The following is a 26,588-nucleotide window of genomic DNA, read 5'->3' as shown; positions in this document are numbered from 1 at the left end:
ACAACTGCAAGCTACCTTTATATTGCTGCCAAAAAAGCACCATGGAGGCATCCATGCATTCACCAGGAATGGAGTTCAAGTAGAGGGAAACTTTATTATTTAAAGTTAATTAGAAGACTATGAGTTCTGTTTTTCATTTAGGCATATCAGTTAATTGGGTGATTTTGGTAGGCCAATCATTCTCTCAGCCCAACTCACCTCACAGGGTTGTTATTGTGGGGAAAGTAGGAGAGAGGAGCATTAGATGTGTATGCTGCCTTGAGCCAAACGAAAATGAAGGCAGATAAAAACAAATAAAAATCAATCCATCAATAAGCAAGCATATAACAGAAAAAATGATTGTAAACAACATAGAAGTTTGGAAAGTTTTTGTCACCCATAAAAACTTATTCCATTAAATGACTCCGACAAATAAACATTAGTTTTAGAATGTAGAAAAGAAAAATGATTCTGCTATGTAATAAAGTAAGTCTTTACCTTTTCTGGGTCAAGCATTTCAAGTTTTGTTTCTGGAGGAGCTTTGACAAGTATGACAGTTTGGTCTTTAAAGCTCCTAATTTCTTGAATATCTTCATACCTAACATATGCTAATGTAATCAGCGTTAAAGAATTGCTGAGCAGCTGTTGAGAATTAGCAAACCAAAGTAGATATTTTAGTAGACATTTTTATATTGTCTCCCGTTAACCTACCTTCATTATCTTGCTAAAACTATTTTTTTTTTTAAAAATCATGGCTATGTATGTGTGTAGAGATTATGTTGGAGAGTAAACAAATTACAATCTGGAATCTCACTGCCAGGCTCCGTCCCATCCCAAAAATGCAGCAGTGGTTCTTAGATTTCAGCAGCTTGACAAAAGTCTTGTGCTCAAACTAAGCGGCAGACTCTCTGTGGAAAGCCTTTTGAAAGACACTTTTGCAGATATTTTGCAATATTTAAAATAGCCAAGGACAGGACCCAGGTATGCAATTGATCACTAATATGCCAAGTATCAGCCCTATAGCCTAGGCTAGGCCAAGGGTGGGTAACCTTGGCTCTTTTATGACTATGCTGGCTCAGGAATTCTGGGAGTTGGAAGTCCACGTGTTATAAAACAGCCAAGGTTGCCTACCCCTGGGCTAAGCCAATGTTTTCCAACCTACATAACTTTAAGAAAGCACAATGGTTGGGGAAGAGCCTTGGTGGAGCAGTGGGCTAATGCCTCCTTAAGTAACACCAGCTGCCTGCAATTAGTGCAGGTTCGCATCCCACCAGGCTCAAGGTTGACTCAGCCTTCCATCCTTCCGAGGTAGGTAAAATGAGGACCCAGATTGTTGGGGGCAATTAAGCTGACTTTGTAATAATGCCGCTTGGGGGGGGTGCGAAAGCCCTAATAAGCAGGCATATACATAGAATGAAGGCTACTGCTAAGCTTGTAAGCCGCCCTGAGTCTTCGGAGAAGGGCGGGATATAAATGGAATTTAAAAAAAAATTCTGGAAGTTGAAGTCCACACATCTTAAAGTTACAAGGTTGAAAAACACTGGCCTTAACCTAAAAAATAAATAAAAATAAATAAAAATGAAGAGCACAGAGTATATTTATTAAAGAAGTGTATCTTCATTCACTATAAAAGGATATTTCCGATCTTCAGAATCTTTTAGAAGCTTGAGGTCATGAGAGCAGCTTTGGATTAATTCATCCAACTTCTTTTCTTCCTGGCTGAGTTCTGCTACCTCTTTTGACAAGCCTTGACAGTGTGCCAACATGCCCCCGAAATCAGATAGACTGCAGCCCCTTTAAAAACAAATGAGCAAACGGTGCGTGGAACACATGACAAGAGTTCCAGTCTGAGGAAAGGTGTGTCTCATTCCTTAATCGAGCTGTTCCTTATTTTGGAAGAACTAATTTATTAATATGAACAGCAAAAGAGGAACACATGGACTTGCACAGCTTTCTTTGAAAATGAAATAAAATAACAATAATACCTACAGAATTTCTACTCCCAACAAAAAACATTACTGGAGACAAAAGAATCAATACAATATTTATATTTTATCAATATAAAATTTATTATCTTTATAGCCTTTATGGCATGGTCCCAGATTATCAGAGGAGGTGTCTCACTCCAAGGAGATTGGCCTACCCCACTGGCTCTGGGGGAAGAGGCATGCTGGGTTTTCTCTGGCCAAAAAATTGTAGCTGGAAGAGAAGAAGCTTTTCTGTCAAGGATCCCCCCCCCTCTGGCTCATCATGCCCCTTGAGACGAGACCTGCCCTCCCCTATTGGCCTTTTAAAAGGGCCTGAAAATCTGGCTCTGCCATCTGTCTTGGGTCCCTGATGGGGGTATCCATTCTGGGGGTGACTAGTAGATTAGGAGAAGATCCCACCACTTCCTTCCCCTTTACATATTTTTCATTGTTATCCAGTGTGTTGTTCATTTTAATGTTTAAACATTTGATGCCCATTTTCTTTTTTAATCTTTTGACTTTCTAATTGTCTTATATTGTTATTTAGGACACTGTAAGCTGACCAGAGTTGCTCGATAGTAAGATGGGCGGCATATAAAATGTAATAAATAACTACAAACATGTAAAGACTTACCTGTAATATTCAAATAATAAAAATTAGAATGGTATTTTTATTCAATAAAAACTCAATACAAGCTCATTTAAATTATTATTATATATGTAATAACTATTTATAAAGAAAGCTGGCTTGCTCTACTAGCTAAGGCACCAGTACAGAAACCATGTGAATTCTAATCCAAACATAGGCAATGAAAGCCAGCTCTGTGAATTTGGGCCAATCATACTCTCTGAGCCCAAGACATGTCACAAGGTTGTTGTGGAGAAAATAGGAGGAGTAAAAAGCATTAGGTACCTTTGTCTCCTTGAGTTATTTATACATATGACAAAGAGGGGACATAAATATACAAATAATACAATGGCTGGATTCATAAATTGCATCAGATCAAGCCTTGCTTGATCCTGATTTGTTGAATAATACAAACCGGGTGAGTACAGTACTTCAATCATCTAAAGCCATTAGCCATGATTTCACAAAGCACGAAGCTAGTATGAGACCCAGTCTGGTCCAGTGGTTAGGGTGCTGGTGAAGAAACTAGGAGACTGTGACTTCTAGGCCTCCCTTAGTTATGGAAGCCAACTGAGTGACTTTGGGCCAGATTCTCTCTCAACCCAACCCTCCTCAAAAGGTTGTTGTTGAGGTGGAAAATAGAAGACACAGAATGTTCACTATCTTGAGTTATACATAGAAAAGGTGGAATTAAATATCTAATATATAATAATATAGTTCACATATCGCACATACTATGGCTCACTAGGATGTCTGAGCCCAGCCCATGTATTAAGAGCAGGAACTATGAAGTAAACTTTGCATTGCAAACAATATATTCAGTAAAGGAATAGCCTCAGGGAATAATTTTAAATAGCTGGTGGATGTTGATAAATGTTACGACAGGCCAAAGACGAAGGGGGGGGGGGAAATAATGGAAAACCAATGTAACAGTCAGTATACATGAAGAACTTTCTTTCAGTATGGCATTCTTAATTCCAGAAGAGTTTAGTGCCATAAACTACAATGCATAAGAACACGTACAGAAAAGGCTGCTCTGCCTTCTATTTCTGCAACTTTGAATAAGCCATCAAAATGTACATGAAACATTTCAAAGACAATTATTAAGTTCCCTATCTAGCATTCTGAGGAGCACGGAAAGCCTTTCAAAGCCTGGTATGGATGGTCAGCCAAGGTGTTCTAAATGTTTTACAAGTAGGCAGACCTTTGTCCTGAATAAAATATTTTGTTAAGTCTAATAGACTGTGGTTCTCAATTTATGTGTGTCTAGGCTAGGGAAACTGTCGCCTGCCCCTTCCCACATGTTGGAATACCCTACAAAATTAAGGGTGAGTTTTACTTTACCTCTTCCTTCTTAAAAACAACTTCAAAATAATAATTCAAAACTAAGCTAAATATAATTTTACCACCACAACTGAAAAATTGAAAACTAGAAGCAGACAACTTTCCTAGAATGCAACAAAAATACAGAAATGTGATACGTACATCCATTGAATGTTGTTCTTGGATTTTTTCTTAATGAGATGAATGCCTTCCAGAACATTGGTAATATCATAAATCCTCCTTTTTTGTACCTTAAGGACCTCTGCTGCTTTGTTCAAATCTACCACACCATCAGGAGACTGGCTTAACAACTGAATAAACTTCTTTGTGAGAAGACCAAGCGATGTATCATACCGTGTCTTTTCTGAAGGAGATTTGGGAGCTGGAAATAAAAAGTATTTAATGCCAATTCTGAAAACTGGTATAACATTTTATTAAAAAGAATTCAAAGGTACTATGCGAGTACCTTAGATAGCACTCCTAGACAGTTTGACCTTAGCAGTATACAGGTAGTCCTCGACTTATGACCATAATTGAGCACAAATTTTCTGTTGTTAAGCGGGTTTTGCCCCATTTTGCAACCTTTCTTCCCACAATTGTTAAATAAATCACTTCAGTTGTTCATAACACGGTTGTTAAATGAATCTGGTTTCTCCAATGACTTTGCTTGTCAGAAGATTACAAAAGATGATGACTGATCCCAGGACACTTTAACCATTATAAAAATGAACCAGTTGCCAAGCATCTGAATTTTGGTCATGTGACCATGGGGATGCTGCAACAGCCCTCAAGTGTGAAAAGCAGTCATAAGTACCTTTTTAAATTGGATTTTGATTGGGGTTTTATATTTATTCAAGGTCTAAATGTAATCGTTTTAACTGTTCTTAATTTTTGTAATTGTTGTATTGTTATTTTAAAAACCTTGTGAACCGCCCTGAGTCCTACGGGAGAAGGGCGGTATACAAGTCTAATAAAGATAAATAGCATTGTAAATTTGAATAGTCACTAAATGAAATGGTTGTAAGTCAAGGACTACCTGTACTTAGTTTGACTAGTTTTCATGGCTAAAACTTCAGCGTCTGTTAGAGCTTTGATTCCTCTTCTGCAAACAAAATTAACTACTTTTCACTCACAAGCTTCAATTTACCCAAGAACAGGGTGTAAGAAACTAAATGCAGTTTATATAGTTATGCACAGGTATTCTTACTTTTTGGACTCTCTGGACTTCTTGTTGCCGCTCTGCCTTTTCCCTTTGGAGTTCTCAATCCTTCAGGTAGAAATTGCTGTCCAGGTTCTTCTAGTTCCAATCTTCGTTTTGCCTGCCAAAGAAACAGAATTCAACAGCATCAGAGCAAATGCAAGCTCAGTTTTATTTTGTCGTGTTTATAGAAAAGCTATTATTTTCATTGGTCCCTCTGTGGTATAGAAAACTGTTATATGATTGAAGCTGATTGCCTACAAATTCCTGCATCTATTAGACAGGAATATTCCACTTGCAGATGACACTGAGCGCAACTTCCAGATTCTCAAGTGAGCACTAGGGATTTTGGAAGTTGTAGTCCAAATCAATTGTGATAACTTAGGTTGTCTGTCTGTCATCTCTCTCTCTCTCTCTCTCTCTCTCTCTCTCTCTCTCTCTCTCTCTCTCTCTCTCTCTCTCTCTCTCTCTCTCCCCCTCTGTCTATCTATCTATCTATCTATCTACCTATCTATCCATCCATCCTAAGGAAATGTTCCAATGAGCTAGAGACCCTTATGAGATCCATGAGGATATTGCAACTGGTTTCCGGTGTGATGAAATAAATATTTTACATTTCAGCTTATCATATGCTTCACTTTGTTGACATTACTGCCCCAATCCTGCAAGATTTCAGGTATGAAATATGAAAAACTTGTATAATTTCAATATTTTTAATTTTAGTGTGTGATGATGCCTATAACTGCCGCATGGCACAACACTGATTTATGTGGTGATCTTCAGAATATTTTGAGAGAGCAATAATTTACATACTGTACCTGTAAAATGCCCAAAAAGTACTATACCATTTTAATATACTTGTATTTTAATGTACTGTAATATTAATATTTTAAAATTTAAAGCACTAGAACATTTAAGTCTAAAATTTACCAAAGCAGTTATCAAATTCTTTATTAAAATAGCAAGTCAGTTCCACAATCTAAATGCTATCATCACAATGCTAATCAACTTCCATGAGATCCATAATATAATAAAAATCCTAAAATATTTCTCCAGATAAGTTTGGTGCATAGTATGCATTCAGCATACTATTAGGTAGAACGTTGGTACTTTCCAGGTAATTTTTCAAATTGATATTTTACATGGATACAATCTGGAGCATTTGGAGTTTTTTGCATCAAGGGGGCTAGCACAGCTACATTTGTAATAAAAATACAATAAATTAATTGTGACAGATAGCAGCACAAAAGAAAATGAGCAAGAGTTTCTATGTCCCATATCTACATGGACAGTCTTTCCTTATGAAGGATCTTCCAAGATATACCATCGATTGCAGATGGGAAATCATCAAAATGAATACTCTTCTATATTTTGAAAGTATTTTAGGTACTGGGTTGCTTGCAGTCTAAACACTAAGTAAGACTTGCAAAACTTCTGCTTTGATCTTTTTGCCTGTCCATATGGGAGCTTTTCAATTTCTATTTGACTGAAAGATCATTCCAATGTAATTAAAACAAGCCAAACTGATCAAATTTCTGTGCATTTACAATGAAGGCACCATCATCTTCAATAAACTTTACATTGTGCTACCTACATCAGAACAACCAGGTTACAACAAGACAACTCTGATAGATAGGGCAGGCTCAATCCTACCTTCTCAATTGTACATTTTATTTTTTTAACTACATGGACACATCCATGCAATTTCTTGGCAATAGCCAGTTGTTTGCCACTGTCTTCTTCTGCTGGAATGTTTTTCAACTTCCCAGTCTAGACTATAACCCTGGGATTCCCCGGAGGTATTCTATCCAAGTACTAACCAGGCCCAATCCTATTTAGTTTAAAAGCACAGACAAGATCAGCCACATATTGCAAACTTTGAGATGTGACCTATAATGTAAACACGATATTGAAATAAAAATAATATTAATAAGTGTAATGTATTAAAGGTACATTGACTAGTACCAAGACACGTGGTCTATACTAGACCATATATTAATTTAAAAGGATACACTAAACATGTGACCAACAGAGTACTAAATATTAAGGGCCAAAAATAAAATCACATTTAATAATGAGGTATCCTAGATTTTATCATAAATGTATTATCTCAAATATCTCCATGTGTCTTATAGTAAAGACACTGTGCTTTTGTGAACATGTATATACAAAACACACACATGCAAGAAAGAGAATTGGCACCGAAATTGCTAAATCAACATGTTTCCAAGAAACACCCTATTAACTCAGCTATTTGCAGCAAGAGCATTGCTTGATATATTACCAAAAGTTTTATAGCTGCTTAACTTTTAGATCTTTGGCTGTCAACTGTTTTCTCACAAGACAAAGCTCCAGTCTGGCTACTATGCTTTGTTTTAAAAATCAAACTAATTGTGTAAAACATGTATAGGAAAGAATAGTCCTGAATTTCTTTGCCTAGAATATTATTCTTAGACATCTGGTTAAAACAAAGACAGATTATCGGCCTACAAGACTTACTGATGAACCACTGCTAGGTTATACCAAACAATTGCTAGATGCAACAAAAAACATCTATGAATATTCTAACAGATAACAGGTTTCAGTGTGAAATATTCTGACCTAATCACATCGCTTTAAATTCCTTTTTGTAGAGTTACTTACGAATAGTGGTGAAGTCTTAATTCATTTATTTATTCAAGCATACTCAAGCAATGACATGTGTTGCAAGAGTATTCTAACAGTACAGTAAAGACAGCAAACTAAAAAATGCTTCACTGAATCCTTTTCAAGGAGGTCCAACTGTACATCTAAAACAAAGGTTGTGTAGAAATGGAAAACCTATCAAGAACAGTCATCCAGAAAACATGATCATCCTAAACACTTCAAACATGCAAATTCAAATCAAGTTTCCCCACTAATCAACTTGTCAGTAAACATCTTTTCCTGTCATATGTCCACTGTTACGTTGGTTTAATTATTTCATAAGTAGAAAAAATGTTTACTATTTGTGAATTTCAGGAGACTTTACCCACAGACAATTCTAAATGTGCTATTTAGCCAATTTGTTTTCCCCCAGGTATAATAATAATAATAAAGTTGGAAGGGACCTTGGAGGTCATCTAGTCCAACCCCCTGCTCAGGCAGAATACCTTTTCTCATTTCGGACAAATGGCTGTCCAGTCTCTTCTTAAAAACTTCCAGTGTTTTTAAGATAGTATGTGCATTACTATTATCCCTTAAGTATAATAGAATTCTGCCTCTTTCAAAAGAAATTACAATTTCTGCCTTTTATTTATTTATTTATTTATTTATTTATTTAATTAAATTAAATTTCTATACCGCCCTATTCCCGAAGGACTCAGGGCGGTTTACAGGGCAGATTAAATACAATATAAAAATAATATAGGATTAAAATACATTAAATTAATTAAGCCCAATTAAAACAACATTTAAAAAAGCTAAAACCCCTTCAGTCCAGGCCTGATAGATCGAAAAACCAGGTTTTCAGGTCCCGGCGAAACGAACACAGATCGGGGGCGGTCCTAAGTTCCACGGGTAAATCATTCCAGAGGGTAGGCGCGCCCACAGAGAATGCTCTTCCCTTCCCCTAGGAATAACCCGCCGGCATTCCCTAACCGGCGGTATCCTGAGAAGGCCCTCCCTGTGGGAGCGCACGGGACGAAGGGAGCTTGATGCCGGCAGCAGGTGTTCCCTCAGATAACCTGGACCCAAGCCATTAAGGGCTTTATAGGTTATCACCAGCACCTTGAATCTCACCCGAAGGGCAACCGGAAGCCAATGCAGCTCACGGAGTAGAGGTGTTACATGGGAGTATCGTGAAGCCCCCATCACAACTCGCGCGGCCGCATTCTGCAGCAGTTGAAGCCTCCGAGTGGTCCTCAAGGGCAGCCCCATGTAGAGAGCGTTGCAGAATTGATCCAAGACATTGAGCTTTTTCGTTAGTTTGCAGTTTCATGGTGGGAATGATGGAAAGCAATGAAAGAATTTCAGTTTTGGAATATACTGTTTTCTATGTGCTTTTAAAATCCACAAAGTTTAACTTCAGAACTGTTGTAGCCTGCTCTGAGAGAGGTATAGGCAGCTTTTGTAATGACTCATTACTTTAAAAACACCACTGTCAGCTATGAACTGAAAATGCAAACACTTAATTACCATAGATAGCAGAAATCTAAGCAGCAATGTTTGTAGTCAAAGATTTTACTTATTGCAACTCCAATATTGAATATTTTAAAATAACCATCGATCGTCACTGGGATGTCCTCCATATAAATTGACAATAAAAACCCCAGAAAACAAAATCAATTTCCATATTGACTGGGGTTCTGGGAATTTTAATTCTTTCACATCTTGTGACACCTGTTTAGGAATGGTAGTAGAGTATTTTTTTTCCATAGTATAGTTGCTATAATTAAAAACACTTATGCCTTCTACAATAGCCAATAAGCATTTCCATTATAATTTCATATTTTAAAAAAATGCAGGCCAATGCTACATGCAAACCGAATAAATATACATTATGGAAATAACATCTGCTTTAGGCAAAAATCTGTAATTCACCAATATCTGTATTTTCATTTAAATGCTACACATTTCAGCAATTCACATAGGGAATAGTTTGCTAAACTAATTCAACTTTTTTCAGCCAGGAGCTTTTTTATATATAGTTTTCAGAATTGCATGTTTTCAGATAATACATAGGAGTCAATTCATATGTTGATTTATTGTTCAAATATAAATTACAGTGAAGTATCTTTAAAAAAATTGTTTATGAAAATGAAAGACTAAGGCAGTATCTGGGATATATATTTTTTGCTCAGATTTTTCCAGTTTAAATCAAGATAACAACTGCAATAGTTTTGACAATGAATTAATATTGTAGTAGTAGTAACATTTAGTCAATGAGCAGCAAGATTTTTAAAAATACAAGAAAGACCAATCAAACTGATGAGATAAAATGCCATCATAGCACAGAATCTTTATAATAAAAGTATAACATGAGGTACACTATATTAATAAGTAGAAGCCTAAAATGCTACTGTATAGTCAGTAATGTGAGAACAAAATCTAAAAACAAGGTAACTAGCACAATTGCAGAATCTGCCTATTAAATTTGAAGTGGTGCATAAAAACACCCAAAGGATTTAAAGGCAAAAATCCATTCTATTTTATGCCTTCTACTGTTGAGAAATGCTGAGTGGCTGTTTTGGCAAAGATTTTAGATTCCTGAAAATTAAATACCACTTGATTTCATTTGCAACAATAAAATATCACCACCATTGCTCTTTTCAGTCCAATAGGTTTGTGATATTCCAGCATCATCATCAATGTAGAGGAGTATCGGGAATTTGTGCCATGTTAGTTTAGTAGCATGAAAATATGGGGCCATCACTGAAGTGGCATATAAAGAGTGGAGGGGGAAGAATATATCTTTCTGAACACTTACAATATTGTGTCAGAGGAAAGCCTGAGGCTTATACTTCACTCTTAAAGTTGCGTTGGCATATAACTTTGGCATTAGAAAAAGAAGTTGCCCATGCATAGTTTTATTATTGTAGTTATGGTTGGTCACCTCCTAGTCAGCTAGATATTTAGACTGTATTTGGCATTTTTGTTCAATCTATTGAGACCTATTATCATTATATTATACACAATAATGTGAAATCATATTCCAACATGTAGTGTTGACCTTCATACAGACTGAGTTCTTCCCCAGAACCTAAGATCTCATGATGTATAGTATATATGTGGATCTAAACAGCGTGGCCTTTTGTAATTGGCAGATGGAAATTTTGTCAATGCACAGATTTTCTAAGTGCCATGCAGGTTTTTTGTGTGTTTCCATTGGGACCACCATAGTTGTCTTGTGCCATAATATTCAATTCTGGCTTTCAGATCTTGATACTTTGTGATTTTCTCCAATTCTTTGTCAACTTGTTTTTGGAAATTTTAACCTGCTCATTTCAATTATTTTTTCACGCTATCTTTTTCGTTAGTGGCACATGATCACTTTTAGATGTTGTGGTGAATGATTTTGGCAACTGTGTTGTGTTGTTTCTAAACTTCTTCTTCTTTACACAATCTGCACTTTGAATCATTTGATGAATTTTCAGTTCTGGCCTTGATTGCATTAGTTCCAATAGTGTGCTCTTGAGCAGCCAAAATTGGTGCTAATTCTTGATTCTTACATTCTTCAATTTTTGCTTTTTTGTGTAATTTAAAATATTTGCATCTGATCTTAATTTCTTTATCTTGCCCTTCAGTCTGATCTTCCACTTAAATATGATTTTGCTTTTGGTTTTCTAATTTCAATACCCATTTCTTCTTAACTGCCACGTCTGTACTTATTCACTTCCATCATTATAGGTACTAGGTCTCTTTTGGGACACTAACTTTCAGTGCTGGAAGTCTTGTCTTTCTGCTGATAATTCTGCATATGCCATAATCTTCCATTTTTTTTCCTTGTGAGGGGGTCACTTCACAGGTTGTGTCAGTGTAGACCTGGCTTGTTTTTTTATTACTCCTTCTGAGCCCACCAGGCTCAAGGTTGACTCAGCCTTCCATCCTTCCGAGGTAGGTAAAATGAGGACCCAGATTGTTGGGGGCAATTAAGCTGACTTTGTAATAATGCCGCTTGGGGTGTGTGTGAAAGCCCTAATAAGCAGGCATATACATAGAATGAAGGCTACTGCTAAGCTTGTAAGCCGCCCTGAGTCTTCGGAGAAGGGCGGGATATAAATGGAATTTAAAAAATAAAAAAAAAAATCTGTCATGCACATTAGCTTTTTCCTCTGTATTTTGAATAGTGGTTATCTGGGTCATCCATTTTCACAATTCACATTCTCTTCCTCTCCTGCATCCTTTAATATTTTATTTCTGTAATGAATCTCCTTTTACCTGCTAAATTTTGTTCAATGACATTTGAGTATGGATAAATTCTTTTCCACAGTTCAAACATTCATTTTAAGTAAGCCGGATTAGTTGGTTCCAGTTTATCATTGCAAATGATAATGGTGTAATTTTCAAATACAGTATACTTTTGTCTGCATTGCTGTTCTTTCAGTAATCCTACAAAGCTAGGCCCCGATTCCCCAGTCATAGTTCTTGAGTCCCATTCCCCTTACCAACAGATGCCTTGGAACTCTTAACATCTGACGCAGGCAATAAGCTATCTAGTACAGGATTCTTCTTCTGTTTTACTACTATTAAATAAGTTCTCAGATATACTTAGTCTGGCTTTTCTGCTAAAACCTGTCTGGGATGGGTGACTCTTCTGATAGAATACACTACTGCCAGCACAGATCTCAACTTAAACAGAGCATCACAAGCCCCCTCCCCCATGATGTTTCCATGGAGGGGTTGTTATTATTGCTGGTCGCAGTCAGACAGATGTTTAGACTGGATCTGGCATTTTTGTCCATCTACAGGTAGTCCTTGACTTAAGACCACAATTGAGCCCAAAATTTCTGTTATGAAGCGAGACATTTGTTAAGTTTTGCCCCATTTTACAATTTTCTTGCCACAGTTATCAAGTGAGTCACTGCAGTTGTGAGGTTAGTAAGATGGTTATTAAGTGAATCAGCCTTCCCCATTAACTTTGCTTGTCAGAAGGTCACAAAAGGGGCTCACATGACCCTGGGACACTGCAATCATCGTAAATACATGCCAGTTGCCAAGCGTCCGAATTTTGATCACATCACCATGAGGATGCTGCAATGGTTCTAAGTGTGAAAAATGGTCATAAGTCACTTTTTTCAGTGTCGCTGTAACTTTGAACGGTCACTAAATGAACGGTGGTGGGATTCAGCCAGTTTGCACCAGTTTGGCAGAACCGGTAGCTAATTTTTTGTTGCCCAGGCCCAGAATGGACTTCTGGAAGCGGCATCCACAGACAGAACTGGTTGTTCACCTATTTGAATCCCATCACTGGTTGTAAGTTTAAGATTACCTGTACTGAGCCCTTCCTACAGACCTGGACCAGGTAGGTGTTGTTTGATGGTATTAAAGATACATTGCAGGATGTAAGCTGTTCCAATTAAAGCTGCCTTTTGCACTAGACTGGTGTTTTTGTTATGCCAATGATGTTCACGTTGTGCTCCAGATGTTTTGGGATTGCACCCAAGGTGCCTATGCTATTGGCACTATCTTTTGCAACTTTTTTTCAACTTACAGGTCTTTGTAATTTGTGGTTTTCTCCAGATCTTATCTTCTATTCTGCTGTCTCCAGGTACTACGATGTCCATTATCCAGATTATTATGGCTAATCATACAGACAGCCAGAGGTTTAAACTGGATTTGACATTTTTGCAATATTATTGTTTAGGGCAGGGGTTGGCAACATTAAACGCTCAAAGAGCCACTTGGACCCGTTTCTCACAGAAAAGAAAATATTGGGAGCCACAAAACCCTTTTGACATCTAAAATGAAGATAACACTGCATATATCCTTTTTTACCTTTAAGGTGAAGGTAAAGGTTCCCCCGCACATGCGTGCTAGTCGTTTCCAACTCTAGGAGCCGGTGCTCATCTCCTTTTCAAAGCCGAAGAGCCAGCACTTGTCTGAGGACGTCTCCGTGATCATGTGGCTGGCATGACTAGATGCCAAAGGTGCACGGAACGCTGTTACCTTCCCACCGTAGTGGTCCCTATTTTTCTACTTGCATTTTTAAGCGCTTTCGAACTGCTAGGTTGGCAGAAGCTGGGACGAGTAACAGGCGCTCACTCTGTTACGCGGCACTCGGGATTCGACCCGCCAAACTGCCGACCTTCTGATCGACACAAGCTCAGCGTCCTAACCCATTGAGCCACCATGTCCTTTTTACCTTTCTGCTATGTATGAAAAAACTATAGTGTGTTGCATTTATGAAATCAATGGACTGCTACGAAGAAAACAAATTTTTATGCCGGAGAAAGAGGGAAAAAACACCTTTCTCCTTCATCCCAACAGGTGAAAATAATTTTAGTAGCTTGTCTACCATCTTTAAATACCGCATAATTATCCCCATACCTCATCTCTTAATTTTAAAAAAATCAAAATATTTCATTAAACGTTCTTTACTAAAAGTCCAGTAAGGACAACATATATTCATATTCTCTCTCTCTCTCTTTCCTCTCCCCCTTTCTCTCTCTTCTCCCCCTCTCCCTCTCTCCGATCTTCTGCTCACCTGGCCAGCTGGCCTCACGCTGTTCTCCGACAAGCTGACACACATTCTTATTGGGCTGGCTCTCTCCTGCCCTTGGTCTGCCAGTCCTCTTCCCCCACTAAGTAAGTAAAAGTGTGTGTTTGTTTGTGTGTGTGTGAGAGAGAGAGAGAGAAGGGAAGCGCAAGTGCCTCTCTCTGTCTCTCTCTCTGCAAATGGTGGAAGAGGACTGGGAGCCGCAGTAGAAGGCTGAAAGAGCCACATGTGGCTCTAGAGCCGCGGGTTGTTGACCCGTGGTTTAGGGTATTTCTTGAAATTGGGTTAAAGGCATGCTTAAAATCTATAAAGGCTGCAAAGTTTTCTTTTTGTAGGTATATTTTTGTAAAAGATGATAAGAGCACCAAAATGTGATCTTTGTTAACCTCCCTTCTCTGAATCCTACCTGTTCTGTCGCTGTCCAGTATTAGTGCTTATGGTTTAAATATTTAGCACATAGTTTGCTAACCTTCAGGGGAACTCATAGACTTATAATTGCAAAGATCATTCTATTTCCCTTTTTATAAATGAGTATTGTTATTATTGCCAGCCCTGTATTTTGGAATATACCAATCTGGTCAGCTAGAGATACTAATTCTAATTGGAGTTCTTTATTATTATTTCAGGCAAAAAACAATCAACAGCTACAGCTTTGTTCACCTTGAGCAATGGCTTACTTCTTGCATGAAGACAGGACACCAATTTCACTCCTGGGCCAGATTTATCTCATTCTCATTTGTGTTACTACCAGAGTCCATGTAAAACACTGCCACATTTAAAATTCCACTTGATTGACAGACTAGAAGGGAAGTGAGTGGTGTACTTACTCCTCTGGTAATTTGCCAGAAGTGAAAGAAATCTCTCTTCTTGATGGAGTGAATTAATTTCTGCATGTCTCTTTTGTTGCCAGTTTTTTCTCCTTTTTTAGGAAGGACTTACACTGAGCATTTAAGTTCAATAGGGAAAATATTGGTCCTCGGGAGATTGTTTAATTTTTCTATTTGCAGTCTGATGTAACATTTTCAGCTGTGCACAGCCCTGATCAAACTATTTTTTGCTCTTTTCATTTCAATTTAAGTAAGACATTAGCTAATCCATATACTGTAAATCTAAACATGCTTTTGGACACTTGTCTAGCAAGTGTGCTCAAATTTTCTAAGGAAACTAAGGTTGCTATGACCAATTTTTTAAATTATTTTTCTCCATCCATTCATTCCTCTGCTATTGTTTTGCAACTATAGGGTATTGATTGCATCTGTTCTTACAGGTTCATAGAGGGATGACATAATTATTGTTAGGGGAGTGGTGATAGCTGTCTAATTGAAAATCTACCTCTAGACATATAGATTACCTGACATGATGGTGTCAAGCCCTGCGGGGCTTGCCACTAACTGGGGGGGGGCGGTGTCTCGTTGACGGCCGGAGTGACGGTGGCGGCAGTGACTAGTGGTAGCGGCAGTGACAGCCATCCCCCCTGTAGCTGTCTCTGATGGCTGGTGCTCAGTTGAGAGGTGATCGTGGTCAGGTGGCTGGGAGCCGGCTGCTGCCTGACCAGCATGCCAGTGAATGGCTGCCGGCCAGGACTTCCGGGTTTGCTGGCTCAGCTGTTCGGCAGTCCACTGCACAGCTGATCCCGCACAGAAAACGGCAGGGAATTTGAACCTCACTTGCCTTGCTACTAGGGAACTGAGCCTGAGCCAAGCTGCTTGCTGGAGGCAGAGGACTGCTGCTGTGAGCTGGGTGCTCACAATCATTGCTCCGGATGCTGGTTAGGTGGGTCTGGGGTGGGTCTGGGTGGGATCTGTTTATTTAGCGTGCTGAGAGGCAGTAGCTCCCAGCACTGACTTTGTTTTGCAATTGCTTTGCACTTTATATGCCAAAGTGTGCCTGAATAAACCAGGTTTCCTTGATCCTGACATATGCGCATGCCCAAGATGGCGGACGTGCTGGGCTGAGCTCCGTGGAGCGTTCCCAGTTTTTGGCATCCTTAATGGTCTTCCGGGGGTCCAACGAGCCCGCAGAGATGTCTTCTCTCTGTATCGAGGTTCGGAGGGACGAATGAGCTGAGAAGGAAGAAAGGTCGGCACGTCGTTGGAGTTGCAGCCCTCCATTTCCATCTGAGAGCCTCGGCGTTTCTTCTCGGAGGTCCCGGTGGAGCTGGGAGGAACCGCGGCTTGGAGGGCTCCGAGTAGTGATCTTCGGAGCCGATAGAGCCACGGCCTAGAGTGGCCTCCGAAACCCCCGTATGCTCTGTAATGGAGGTTGACTCGGCGTTGTGGTAGAGCGGTGGAGTGACAGGCAGTGAGCGGAATGGGAGCGTTTTGCCAGTTCGTGGTTTCTGCGTGGTCTGTTGGAGGTTATCTGAGGCTGTTTTTCACCTGTTTTCGGCCAGGGAGACCTACGGCTGGCGTGGGACCGTCCGACTTTTGGCGGTGTGTGTGGCTGACCAGACGATATGGGTTAGTTATGCCTTTTATGTTTTTTGCCATCTGGACTTCAGCTGCCTGCTTTGGGGCCCATCCATCTGCTGTCCGGCTTCTCCTGTTCTCCCTGCTTTGTTCTCCCCGCCTTGAGAAGAACCGTGCTCTCCAACCTGAATATTGTTACCTCCAGGTTATGCCTGATAACTGCTGCTCTTTTCCTCCTCCCCCTATGACCCTACTGGACTTGAAGGTCTTGGACGAGCCTCCGTGAGAGGGCGGCTCGTATGTATTATCACCTATACCAACCTATACCATCTGCTGCCTCCCTAGAGGTGAGAGATCTAGAGAGGTATGCCTTATTTGGGTTGGTACTTTGTCCATTTCAGGATAGATTTGGGCCCTTCGTGAGAGGGAGGTGCCTGTTCTACTTTGGATGTCACCTGAATGGTACCCAGCTCAGTGGCAGGGAGCTGGTGGACTGGACATTTTCGACCTTCCAGTTTTCATCTCCAGACTGAGGGACTATGGGACTGCCTGACTGGACTTACCCGGACAATGGTTTATCTATCCTACTCCAGCACAGACTTATTTGCACTCAGGGGCGCCCCCCTTTCCTGGGCGCGACCCACCTTCCTTTCCATCGTTCCTCTTGATGACGGGCCCAATTATTGGGACCCTGAGAGATGGTTGGGCAGGGACAGGAGCCTCTATCGCAAATTTAACAAGAGGCCCCTGGTGTGTTTTTTAGCAAAATATTTTGTGGGGTTAGGGAGGGGGGTGGGTTTACAGGTTCGGTTGGAAACGGGGGGTTCCACCGTTTTTCAGACCAGGCCGGACATTGATCACGCCGTGGTGGGGGTTGGGTTGGGGGCCTACGGGGCCCCGGAGCGGGGTGTGGGACTGCTTATTCCCACGGCGGTCGGGAATGGCCGCAGGTGCATGAACAGAGGGCCGTATCAATATCTGGGAGTGCGTCCCCGCTGCCTTCAAGCGGTGATGCACTCAGACCCTCTGATTTCGTCCCGTGGTACCGGGAGCGAGGATGAGCAGCCACCTGAGCTCAGGCTCGTGTACTTCAATGCCAGGTCCGTAATGAATAAGGCTCCTCTCATTCGTGAGTTGATTGAGGAGGAGCATGCGGACCTGGCTTGCATTACGGAGACCTGGTTGGGCCCAGAGGGCGGTGTCCCCCTGGTTGATCTTTGCCCATCAGGCTTCTGGGTGCTACACCAGCCTCGGGCTCAGGGTAGGGGCGGTGGAGTAGCAGTAATTGTGAGGGAGACCTTATGTCCGCGGGAGGCCACCTTGGTCCAGATAGTCGGGTGTGAGTGCCACCCTCATCGCGTCTGCAGATAATCGCCCGGCCGCCCTGTTTAGAGTAACTCGCTCCCTCCTTAATCAGGAGGTGAGGGAGGAGCCCTTGCAGGGTCGTGCCGAGGAGTTTAGTCGATATCTGTCGGACAAAATTGCCCGGATCCGGACCGGTCTGGACTCTGACTGTGCAGAGTCTGACGATGAGGATACGGGCAGTCTTGTCAATGTTATCTGGGAGGAGTTTGATCCTGTGACTCCTGAAGAAGTGGACAAGATCATGGGGAAGCTGAGCTCCACCATGTGTTTGTTGGACCCGTGTCCCTCCTGGCTGATTAATACGGCCCGGGATGGGACACGAGGCTGGCTCCAGGCAGTGATAACTGCTTCTCTGAGTGAGGGTAGTTTTCCCGCCGCCTTGAAGGAGGCGGTGGTGAGACCCCTCCTCAAGAAGCCTGCCTTGGACCCAGCAATATTAAACAACTTTTGTCCGGTCTCCAACCTTCGCTTTCTGGCGAAGGTTGTTGAGAGCGTGGTGGCGCAACAGCTCCCTTTGTTCTTGGATGAAGCTGATTATCTAGACCCGCACCAATCGGGCTTCAGGCCCGGGTACAGCACGGAGACGGCATTGGTCGCGCTGGTGAATGATCTCTGGCGGGCTCGGGACAGGGGTTGCTCCTCTGTCCTAGTCCTTTTAGACCTCTCAGCGGCTTTTGATACCATCGACCATGGTATCTTGCTGCGACGTCTCAGGGGGTTGGGAGTGGGAGGCACAGTTTTTCAGTGGTTCTCCTCCTACCTTATGGGACGTTCGCAGTCGGTGTTGGCAGGGGGGCAGAGGTCGACCTTGAGGCCTCTCATTTGTGGAGTTCCTCAGGGATTGGTCCTCTCGCCTCTCCTGTTCAACATCTATATGAAGCCGCTGGGTGAGATCATTCGTGGTTTTGGAGTTGGGTATCATCAGTATGCTGATGATACCCAGCTTTTTATTTCGACCCCAAACCACCCCAGCGATGCCCTCGACGTGATGTCCCGTTGCCTGGAGGCGGTCCGGGTCTGGATGGGGAGGAACAGGCTTCGGCTCAACCCTGACAAGACTGAGTGGCTGTTCGTGCCGGCATCCCGGGAAGTTCAGATTATTCCATCTCTTGCCATGGGGGGTGAGCTATTACCCCCCGTAGATAGGGCACGCAACTTGGGGTCCTTCTAGATTCACAGCTCTCTTTGGAAGAGCATATTGGAGCTGTGACTAGGGGGGCCTTTGCCCAGGTTCGCCTGCTGCGCCAGTTGCAGCCCTATCTGGACCGGGATGCCTTGCGTACAGTCACTCATGCGCTCGTGACCTCTCGTCTGGACTACTGTAATGCTCTCTACATGGGGCTGCCCTTGAAGACCACTCGGAGGCTCCAACTGGTGCAGAAAGCAGCCGCGCGAGTTGTGCTGGGAGTTTCCCGATACTCCCATGTTACACCTTTGCTCCACGAGCTGCATTGGCTGCCGGTTGTCCTCCGGGTGAGATTCAAGGTGTTGGTAATGACCTACAAAGCCCTACATGGCATGGGTCCGGATTACCTACGGCAACACCTGCGGCCGGCGTCAACTTCCCTCCGTCCAGTGCGCTCCCACAGAGAGGGCCTCCTCAGGGTGCCTCCGATCAAAGAATGTCGATTGGTGGCCCCCAGGGGGAGGGCCTTCTCTGTGGGCGCGCCAGACCTGTGGAACCGCTTGCCGGTTGAGCTCCGGATGGCCCCCGACCTTCGCTCCTTCCGGCGCGATCTAAAAACTTATTTATTCGATCAATCTGACCTGGTTTGATGGGTTAGGGTTGGGGTTTTAATATGGCTTTTAATTATTGTTTTATATTTGGGCATAATATTTAATTGTCTTTTAACTTTTGTATTTCGCTTTTATATTTATTGCCCTGTACACCGCCCTGAGTCCTTCGGGAGAAGGGCAGTATAAAAATCGAATAAAACTAAACTAAACTAATATCTGTTTTTGTGTTGGGCTCAGGCCTGGGTTTGGGACCTTTGAGAGATGGAATGGTTGACTACTGATCATCTCCCTGCTCCCCAATAAGCATATACTGCAGTGTGATCTCCATTTAGGGAGCCATTGAGTTTTATATTACATATTCTGACAATAAAACACAATTACACAGTTTAGCAAAAAAACATATTCATTTAAGGCACCTTAGAGATCAGTGATATATTATTCCATTTCCCTGTTACCAGTATCAAATGGCAGCTTCATTACCAATATTTATGAATATATCCTGACTTCTTATTTTGATCCCCTGCTGATTTTGTATGTTTACCCACTGACAAAGAAATGATTAGTCTATAATTTTAAGGGTAGGTTTATTTTAACAGTGAAAAACAGAAATCCTGCAGCACCCACAAGGTCCCCCTGCTCAAAAAAGCACATGTACAGGCCCGTCTGAAGTTTGCCAATGAACATCTGAATTATTCAGAGAACTGGATGAAAGTGTTGTGGTCAGATGAGGCCAAAATCAAGCTCTTTGGCATCACCTCGCTGTGTTTGGAGGAGAAATGATGCCTATGAACCCAAGAACACCATCCCCACTGTCAAACACGGAGATGGAAACATTATGCTTTAGGGCTGTTTTTCTGCTAAGGGTACAGGACTTCACCACATCAAAGGGACAATGGACAGGGCGACGTACTGTCAAATCTTAGGTGAGAACCTCCTTCCCTCAGCCAGGGCATTGAAAATGGGTCGTGGATAGGTATTCCAGCATGACAATGATCCAAAACACATGGCCAAAGCAACAAAGGAGTGGCTCAAGAAGAAGCACATTAAGGTCCTGGAGTGGCCTAGCCAGTCTCCAGACCGTAATCCCATAGAAAATCTGTGGATGGAACTGAAGATTCGAGTTGCCACATGTCAGCCTTGAAACCTTAATGACTTGGAGAGGATCTGCAAAGAGGAGTGGGACACAATCCCTCCTGAGATGTGTGCAAACCTGATGGCCAACTACAAGAAATGTCTGGCCTCTGTGATTGCCAAGAAGGGTTTTGCCACCAAATATTGTCATGTTTTACAAAGGGGTCAAATACTTATTTCACTCATTAAAATGGAAATCAATTTATAACTTTTTTTGAAATGCGTTTTTCTGAATTTTTTTGTTATTAGTCTGTCTCTCACTGTTAAAATAAACCTTCCATTAAAATTATAGACTGATCATTTCTTTGTCAGTGGACAAACATACAAAATCAGCAGGGGATCAAATAATTTCCCCCCTCACTGTAGTATCATCCTCAGTGATGTTCAGTACTGTCAATACTGGAAAACGATTCTTTACATTCTTGTTGGGCTTCTTCCTTAAGATTGTAAACAATTGAATAAGTTTAAGTTACCTAAAATGGCTTCTGGAGCAAAACCGAAACCATTTAGTATTCTGGATACTTAGCAACTTAAAACAATTTTATTTCCTATGGTCTTGTAATTTAACAACTAGAGATGTATTACTCTGACTCATGTTGAAACTTTGATTTTACATTTCAAGTTTCAGAATATAATTTTATGCCTATATACTTTAAAATATATGTTCTAAGAGTACTGTTTGAGACAGTTTCTGGAAATTATATTTCAGAAAGAAGCAAAAAAACCCTAATGAAGTGGGAATCTCACAACATAAACCTTGGGAAATAATACTACATACTCTAATCTCTCCCTTCCGTCTCCCTCTCTTCATTATACTGAAGTCACAAAACTGCATTCAACACAAGATACTGAGAAGCTGCACCAAACAGCAGGAGCAGTGAGAAAAGATAGTTTGGAATTTCTACATCAAAATATTTGGTTTTAAATACTTATTAGGCAAAACATTCATATGGCATAATTTCCAAATGTGAAAAGATAGAGCAAGGATGATTAAATAATGAACACTTTAAAATGAAATTTTCCTTTCGCTTAAATAATTTCTCTTTCAATAATAATTTCAAATTTCTCTTTCAATAGATTTTGGCATATCTCTAGGTACCACAGGCAAATACAAAATGCACCTAGGAAAGATTTTTCATTTCAAAGCTGACAGTTATCAAGTTTTAAAATCAGGGGTATATTTAATTTCTTGAAGTTTTAATCGAACCTTATACTGAAAGGAAAATTTATTTTAATTAAAGATAAGCATCACTACAGATGCTTTTAAGAAATTATGTCTATCATAGTTGGACAATAAAAGGAGAATGGCTCGAGTGGAGTTCAACAGAACTAAGCAAAACTAAACCGAAACAAAAGAATACTTATACCTTAAGTTTACTCATCTGTGATTTTGCAGTAATTCATGTATGACTCATGGATGGATGAATTTGATCACTACATATACTGGTTGCAACATACATTTGTTCACCTATATCAATCACAGTCATCCATAGATCAAAGGTGGCCTTCAAATACCACCCAACTCCCCGGTCACCTATTTTCAGCTTTAAGTCTCACATAATGATACTGAAACTGGGAGTAAGTTTTTAGTTTCATTAAGTCTGTGAGTTCCAAAGAGGCAGAAATGAAAGTCACAGACTATGGGGCAAAGTATTATTGACCCACCCATTCATCCAAGATAGCCCTTGCACCTGTTTATAGATATTTTTTTTTGTCAGTAAATTAGTCCTACTCTGTGTTCTTGACATACATCATAGACATATAGCTGATCTGTGTGGAAACCTAAGCATATAGGCTGCATGTGGTCTCCCAGGATCCCAGATAGAACTAAAATTTGTCTTTTTTTTCCTTCCATTATTAGAAGATTAGAGTTATGGTCGGTGGCAAATTAGGCTTAAAGTACTCGTTATTCATCTTCCCATTCCCAATTTTTTTTCAGATTTTGAGAAGTTTAAAAGATTAATGCTGATTCCTGAACCTTTTACCAGGTTTAAGACAATCATTTGCTTTTTGTAAAAAAATAATAATCCTGAAATACATAAAAAATTTAGCCCTGCCAATGTGACTGAAAGGGACGTGGTGGCTCAGTGGGTTAGGACGCTGAGCTTGTCAATCAGATGGTCGGCGGTTTGGTGGGTCGAATCCCGAGTGCCGTGTAACAGAGTGAGCGCCTGTTACTCGTCCCAGCTTCTGCCAACCTAGCAGTTTGAAAGCATGTAAAAATGCAAGTAGAAAAATAGGGAACACTACGGTGGGAAGGTAACTGTTCCGTGCGCCTTTGGCGTCTAGTCATGCCGGCCACATGACCACGGAGACGTCCTCGGACAAGCGCTGGCTCTTCGGCTTTGAAACAGAGATGAGCACTGGCCCCTAGAGTCGGAAACGACTAGCACACATGTGCAGGGGAACCTTTACATTTACCTTTAATGTGACTGAGATCACATCACTGCTCTGCCCACTTATCACTCTCAAATAGAAAAGACACGGGATAGTAGCATATTGAAAGGACAATTTTGAAACTGTGTATCACTTGATTTGTATATTTTTCCAAAAGTAGGAAATATGAACCCTAAGGGAGCTTCTCAGTCCTTTTTGGTGGTCTGGGCAGCACCGCCCCCCAAATACAACTATCAAAAATTGATGGTATTTTATGATAACCTACCATTTTGAAGAGAGAACCACACTAATATCTAGTAATAAATACGAGACTCATTACATTTTCATGATGTGGAGCACCTTTTGGATATCTTAATATAGGAAATCTGAAGGCCCTGAAGGCTCTCTGTCATACCATCAGTGACTTACAAACTACTCACCCAGAGGGCACATTTATTGCAGTGGGAGACTTTAACCAAGTGGATTTGAAAGCTACCCTGCCACATTTCCATCAATATGTGGACTTTGCAACCAGAGGGGACAATACACTGGATCTTGCTTATTCTAACATCAAGAAGGCTTTCAAAGCTAACCCCCGCCCTCACCTGGGCTCTTCTGACTATCTCTCAGTGCTCCTTATTCCACCACATAAACCTTTATTAGTCAGAGTGAAACCTACAGTAAAGCAGGTGAGGGTTTGGACAGAGGGAGCTATAGAAGTATTACAAGACTGCTTTGAGTGCAGATTGGGGCATGTTTAAGGAAGCAGCTACTGATAACCAACATGCAAATGTTGAGGAGTATGCCACCACGGTGTCTGCATATATCCAAAAGTGCATAGAAGATGTCTGTGTCTTGAAAAGCAATGTTGTGAGGGCGAATGAAAAAACATGGTTGACTTATGAAGTCCGCAAGATGCTGAAAGCATGGAATGTGGCTTTTAAATCTGGTGACATGCTGGCACTTAGACCAGCCAGAGCAAATCTGAAAAGTGTCATAAAAAGTGCAAAGCAAGTGCCAGAAAATTCAGAACTTTTTTCAGGACCCAAAAAACACCAGGCGAATGTAGCAAGGGATCCAGGCCATTACGGATTACAAGGCGACTCCATCAAGATGCAAGGATGACACAGACTTCCTAAACAAACTGAATACCATTTTTTGAACATTTGAGGCATCAAATAGCACTCCTGCTAGGAAAGCTGTGCCCCATCCTGACAAGCAAGTGCTAAGCTTTGATGTCACCTCTGTCCCGAAGACACTGCAGAAAGTTAACATTTGGAAAGCAGCAGGCCCAGATAACATCCCTGGACATGTCCTTAGGGAATGCGCAGATGAGCTGCCTTGTGTGCTCACAGATATTTTCAATCTCTCAATGCAGCAGGCAGTGGTCCCATCATGCTTTAAGATGGCCATCATCTTGCCAGTGCCAAAAAAAGTCCACAATTACAGGCCTCAATGATTACCGTCTGGTTGCACTGACATCCACCATTATGAAATGCTTTGAGAAGCTGACAAAAACATTATCGTATCCGGCCTCCCACCAGCATTTGACCCGCTTCAGTTTGCCTAACGACCAAATCATTCCATGGAGGATGCTATTTCTTCTGTTCTCCATCTGAGCTTGAAGCACTTAGAGGAAAGATATACTCACGTGCATTTGTTGTTTGTCAACTTCAGTTCGGCGTTTAACACAATCATTCTCCTGCATCTAGTAGACAAACTGGGTCTTTTAGACTTAAACACCTTTGTGCAACTGGATTCTTGATTTTCTTACCAACAGGCCCCAATACGTGCGAGTTGGAACAAATACCTCTAATACCATTTTTTTAAGCAGTTTCTCCTCACGGCTGTGTCCTAAGTCAGCTGCTGTTCACCCTGTTGACTCATGACTGTTGTGCTAGATTTGCCACCAACCATATTGTGAAGTTTGCAGATGATACAACAGTAGTGGGTTTTATTCATGATGACAAGGTGGAAGCTTACCGCAAGGAGGTTGAGGGGTTGGTGAACAGGTGTAAGGAAAACAGCCTTGTTTTAAATACCGAAAAAAACAAAGAGATCATTGTTGATTTCAGAAAAGGCAGGCACAGCCACACTTCTCTGTGCATAAATGATTCACCTGTGGAGATAGTTACCAGCATCAAATTCCTGGGTGTGCAGCTAACGAGTAGGCTGGGTTGGTCGCTCGACAGTGAGAAACTGGTGAAGTGGGTATAGCAGCGCCTGCATTTTCTGCGTCACATGAGAAAAGCACACCTTCCTTCCCCTGTCCTGACCACTTTCTACAGGGGAACGATCGAGAGCATCCTGTCATACAGCATCACAGTCTGGTTTGGAAGCCTCACTGCTTCAGATAGGAAGGTGGTGCAGAGTGGTGAGGATGGCTGAAAAGATCATTGGCAGTTCCCTCCCCTCCATCCAGGACATAGCAATGAAGTGCTGCTTGAGCAGGGTCCGTAAGATTATCTGGGACATTGCACATCCTCTTCACGACCTGTTTTCATTGTTGCCTTCTGGGAGGAGGGGGCTCCATGGTATCCGCAGCAGAACATCGATTCAGCTGTAGTTTTATTCCATTCAGCATTAACCTTGTGAACTCTCAAGCTTCCTCCTTCCGTTATTTTATTCAAGATGGACAGTATTTAATATTTATTTGTTATGTATATGTAGGGGTCTGGATCTACACATATGTGTATATAGTATGGTTAGGTGTGTGTCATGTATGTGTTCCACTTTGAGAACGGGCAACTAAATTTCATTTTTGATGTATGTCGTTGTGCCCACAGTAAAAAATGGCAATAAAGGTTATCTTACTTTATCTTTTACATTTTCATGATGTGGAGCACCTTTTGGATATCTTAATATAGGAAATCTGGATATCTTAAGACAGAAAAAGTCTCACAAGCTTCAGAGCTTTATTCTCTTTCTTGCATTGATGCTACTTCCACCAGTTGCCTTGATTTAAAGTAATTTTTCCACCACAATTCTCATATTTAGCAAGATTTACTGAAGATTTACTGATTTTCTAACAGCCTTCCTGGGCTGTGACACAAGGCAGTTTTCTTTATTGATAATACAGAAATTTGTTGCTGACAGTTTATATAATTCCACATTCAATTATTATATTATTGTGCTATACACTCAGGGATATCATCAACAAACCAAGATTTTGTAAAAATGTACTCAAGTTCCATCCCTTATATATAACATTATAGGATTTGTATCTTTGCCCATTCCCTACGCATCCTATTTTTTCTTCAGCATCTCATCAAGATGAAATAAAAATCTTAATTTAAAGCAA

General features: G+C 41.1%; 1 protein-coding gene across 1 annotated transcript in view; it reads right to left on the bottom strand.

The window, feature by feature from the left end:
- The window catches only part of E2F3 (E2F transcription factor 3), a gene marked incomplete at both ends in the record, with an annotated part of 51,284 nt that overhangs the window by 4,968 nt on the left and 19,728 nt on the right, over nt 1-26,588 (bottom strand). Inside the window, 4 exon segments of the mRNA XM_081325387.1 lie at nt 478-621; nt 1,620-1,773; nt 4,060-4,279; nt 5,105-5,216. Of these exon segments, the coding sequence (XP_081181513.1) occupies nt 478-621; nt 1,620-1,773; nt 4,060-4,279; nt 5,105-5,216 (630 nt within the window).

Source organism: Vipera berus (genome assembly GCF_964194415.1).
Source record: "Vipera berus genome assembly, chromosome: 3".
NCBI classification, from domain to species: Eukaryota; Metazoa; Chordata; class Lepidosauria; order Squamata; family Viperidae; genus Vipera; species Vipera berus.
This window is presented reverse-complemented; position numbering and strand designations above follow the sequence as displayed.